This window comes from Gigantopelta aegis, chromosome 1 (assembly GCF_016097555.1).
Source record: "Gigantopelta aegis isolate Gae_Host chromosome 1, Gae_host_genome, whole genome shotgun sequence".
In the NCBI taxonomy this organism is placed as follows: Eukaryota; Metazoa; Mollusca; class Gastropoda; order Neomphalida; family Peltospiridae; genus Gigantopelta; species Gigantopelta aegis.
Genome location: NC_054699.1, coordinates 38654238 through 38659176, shown reverse-complemented (window position 1 = coordinate 38659176; position 4939 = coordinate 38654238). Strand labels below are relative to the sequence as shown.

The 4939-nt window shown below is 38.8% G+C and overlaps 1 protein-coding gene across 1 annotated transcript in view; it reads left to right on the top strand.

Moving 5' to 3' along the window:
* Nucleotides 1-4482: 4482 nt before the first annotated feature.
* LOC121379989 overlaps nucleotides 4483-4939 on the top strand; it is a 1050-nt gene continuing 593 nt past the window's right edge. The window contains exon 1 of the mRNA XM_041508734.1: nucleotides 4483-4939. This exon is cut by the window's right edge and continues 593 nt beyond it. Within this exon, the coding sequence (XP_041364668.1) occupies nucleotides 4483-4939 (457 nt within the window).

Here is a 4939-nt window from a genome sequence, read left to right as displayed (position 1 = left end):
ACATTTTTTAAATATACCAATCGTGGGTTATTGGTTGAAATAGCGGGCATATGAAATACATGTTGACCCTTTAGTTTCTAATCGCCTGCCTGCCTGCCTACCTGCCTGCCTGCCTGCCTGCTTGCCTGTTTGTCCATCACTCCACCCCCTTCCGGGTCCGTCCCACTCCTCCCAATTGATCCATCCATTTATTCTTTCGTGCGTCCGTCCGTCGGTCAGTCAGTCAGTAAGTCAATTAATTCGTTCATTGATTGATTCATTCATTCATTCGTTCATTCAGTCATTCGTGCATTCGTTCGTTCATCCATTCATTTATTCGTTAATTAATTCATTCATCCACCCATTCATCTATTCACCCATTCGTCCATTCATCCACCCATCCATCTATTCATCCATTGGTTCATTCATTCATTCATCCACCCATCCATCTATTCATCCATTCGTCCATTCATTCATTCATCCATCCATCCATTCATCTATTCATCCATTCGTCCATTCATTCATTAATTCATCCATTCATCTGTCCATTCATTCATTCGCCCATCCATCCATTTATTAATTTATTTGTCCATTCATTCATTCATTCATTCATTCATCCATCCATCCGTTCATCCATCCGTCCATCGATTTGTCTCTGGGTTTCTTTTCTAATTCCTATATAGGAAGCAGACGACAATGAATGGCACAACTGGAAGCACGTGGAGCCGCAATCAAATATATCGTCTTATTGACACCAACACGCGTCCTTTCTTCTCTGAACTGACGTCAGCCCAAAACTGTCAGTAGTCACGTGTAATGCACGTGTCGCGACGTCGTCTCTCGGCGCACGCGCTCCGGTGAAGGGTTTTGTGTTCAGATGAAAAAGGTGTCACGTGGTGTGAGTCGCTCATGTCTCTAAAAAATATTGCATTTGCAATCCAACAAAACATAATGTACTATATCGATTGATTTATTGTTCACGATCGTTTAAACATGTGAATCGTGTACCAGAAAACGTCTGGTGTAGGGGTTGGGAACTTGTTTCCTTTTCAAAGGTGTTATTTCACAGTTACAAGTGCCACTTTTGTCTCAATCGAATGCGCCCAAATTCGTTGGTCATCCACTGATGATTTTCCAATAAAAATACCTTTGTTTTCACCTAGTTAATGAAATTATTTAGTTGTAATTCATTATAGGTGTATGACTGAAGGTATAATGTTTATATTTCAAAGCAAAAGTTAATGAATAGTTTTGGCGGAAATCCGCCGTTTTGTCACTTTGAGATAACACCTTTAATAGTATACAAAGATGTAAAACAAACTATTTTCTTTCGGCTACTATGGGGATCAGTCTAGGGCTGGAGGTACAACTGGTTCAAGCACTGCAATATAAATCGAATGGTGGCATGGGTAACCAATATAACAGACCGCAAACGTTAGCGCTATTCGCTGTCGCTGAACGCAGATTAGACACAGATAGCAGTCATTATTCTAGGTTACTACGAACTGTATCAATTCTCAGTGCTGATAATGTATACATCTACTGAATAATGTTAAAGTTTGGTTTGTTTAACGACACTTCTAGAACACATTGATTAATTAATCATCGCCATCGGATGGAGGAAACCCGCTACTTATATATGCACTTTCCCACAGACAGAAAGCACATACCACGGCCTTTGACCAGTTGTGGTGCACTGGTTTGAACGAAAGAAAGAAAGAAATGTTTTATTTAACGACGCACTCAACACATTTTATTTACGGTTATATGGCGTCAGACATATGGTTAAGGACCACACAGATTTTGAGAGGAAACCCGCTGTCGCCACTTCATGGGCTACTCTTTCCGATTAGCAGCAAGGGATCTTTTATTTGCGCTTCCCACAGGCAGGATAACACAAACCATGGCCTTTGTTGAACCAGTTATGGATCACTGGTCGGTGCAAGTGGTTTACACCTACCCATTGAGCCTTGCGGAGCTGGTTTGAAGGAGACTACTGACTAATGTACAAGGGTGTGGAGACAAATATATTATTGACTGCTCTATCAATATGTACAGGAACATTCACAAACGAGACTAAAGTTATTACTGCTCTAGAAAGGGAAAGAAAGAAAGAAAGAAATGTTTTATTTAACGACGCACTCAACACATTTTATTTACGGTTATATGGCGTCAGACATATGGTTAAGGACCACACAGATTTTGAGAGGAAACCCGCTGTCGCCATTACATGGGCTACTCTTCCGATTAGCAGCAAGGGATCTTTTATTTGCGCTTCCCACAGGCAGGATAGCACAAACCATGGCCTTTGTTGAACCAGTTATGGATCACTGGTCGGTGCAAGTGGTTTACACCTACCCATTGAGCCTTGCGGAGCACTCACTCAGGGTTTGGAGTCGGTATCTGGATTAAAAATCCCATGCCTCGACTGGGATCCGAACCCAGTACCTACCAGCCTGTTAGAAAGGGAAAGATAATATGTGTTACTACATACTTCTTCTGCGTCAAATATCAGTGGCTGTATACTAAATGTGTTTTAAACTTCTTCTTTTTTTTTTGTTACCTTATATGTTTTCGTACGTACGGAATTACTGGGAGACCAAATCCTGTTTGAGCTATTTAAATATATTAAGTTTTGTTTAACGACACCACTAGAGCACATTGATTAATTAATCATCGGTTATTGTATGTCAAACATTTGGTATTTCTGACTCGTAGTCATAAGAGAAAACCCTCTATATTTGTTCTAATGCAGCAAGGGATCTTTCATATGCACTTTCCCACACACAGGATAGCACACACCACGGCTTTTTTCTGGTTGTGGTTCACTGGTTGGACCGAGAACAAAAATCAAAATCAGCTGAATGGATCCACCGAGGTGGTTCGATCCTGTTATGTAAGCAACTCGAGCGAGCACTGAACCGACTGAGTTAAATTTAAAGAAGTTATAGAAGTCTTATATTATTATCTGTAGTGCATCATTTCCAGTTTAATTTTCAATTCCTGTGTTATTATTATTTCCGGTTCCTGTTGTTGTTATCTACAGTGATCATGATGTATGCATTGCATCAGTTAAAGAAATGTGTTTTGTTTAACAAAACCACTAGAGCACATTAATTAATTAATCATTGGCTATTGGATGTCAAACATTTGGTAATTCTGACTCGTAGTCAACTGAGGAAACCCGCTACATTTTCCTAATGCAGAAAGGTTTATGTCCGTTTACTGTATGCAAATAAAACCGATTTAATGACGTTGTCATCTATTTCATCTGTAAGTTAATACAAATGGGAAATTTACTTCGAAACAGATGTAAACGGATATTGGTGTAAAATAATTGGTGTAAAATAATAAAACTGTGCAGTAAATACACATTCCAACTGGCGTATCGATTACTCCGTCTGTGTTGACAGGGTCACGTGGTCTTTCCGTAGGTCACGATTCGTGTACGGTGCGGTACGTACACTCTTAAAGCAGCACTATCGATAATAGTTTATGTTAGTGTGTGTGTGTATATATATATATATATATATATATATATATATATATATATATATATATATACACACACTAACATATTATATTATATATGTGTGTGTATGTATTGATGTATGTATGTATGTATGTATGTATGCAGGCATGCATGCATGCATGCATGCATACACACACACACACACACACACACACACACACACACACACACACACACACACACACACACACGCACACACATGTATATTTAACGACAGCTGTGCACGTTAAAGTACGACAATGTGGTGTGTAACATGACTATTTCGACACATGGTTGAGAAAGAAAGAAAACGAGTGGAAACCCGCTGCCGTCACATTTATAAACAGTTAAAGTTTGTTTTGCTTAACGACACCACTGGAGCACATTAATTGATTAATCATCAGTTATTGGATGTCAAATATTTGTTAATTCTGACTCGTAGTCATCAGAGGAAACCCGCTACGTTTTTCCTAATGCAGCAAGGGATCTTTTATATGCACTTTCCCACAGACAGGAAAGCACATACCACGGCTTTTGACCAGTTGTTGCACCAGTTAAAGAGTCTTTAGATTGTAGCCATTGCAAGATTTGTTTACATAGAAGAAAAAAATGTTAGCAAGTTGGAGCTACTACAGATATCTCTTATCAGTGAAAAAACATTTACTGATATACCACACAAGAAAACATTCACCGATATACCACACAAGAAAACATTCATCGATATACCACACAAGAAAACATTCACCGATATACCACACAAGAAAACATTCATCGATATACCACACAAGAACACATTCACCGATATACCACACAAGAAAACATTCACCGATATACCACACAAGAAAACATTCACCGATATACCACACAAGAAAACATTCATCGATATACCACACAAGAAAACATTCACCGATATACCACACAAGAAAACATTCATCGATATACCACACAAGAACACATTCACCGATATACCACACAAGAAAACATTCACCGATATGCCACACAAGAAAACATTCACCGATATACCACACAAGAAAACATTCACCGATATGCCACACAAGAAAACATTCACCGATATGCCACACAAGAAAACATTCACCGATATGCCACACAAGAAAACATTCACCGATATGCCACACAAGAAAACATTCACCGATATACCACACAAGAAACCATTCACTGATATACCACACAAGAAAACATTCACCGATATACCACACAAGAAAACATTCACCGATATACCACACAAGAAAACATTCACTGATATACCACACAAGAAAACATTCACTGATATACCACACAAGAAACCATTCACTGATATACCACACAAGAAACCATTCACCGATATACCACACAAGAAAACATTTACTGATATACCACAGAAGAAAACATTCACCGATATACCACAGAAGAAAACATTCACCGATATACCACACAAGAAAACATTCACCG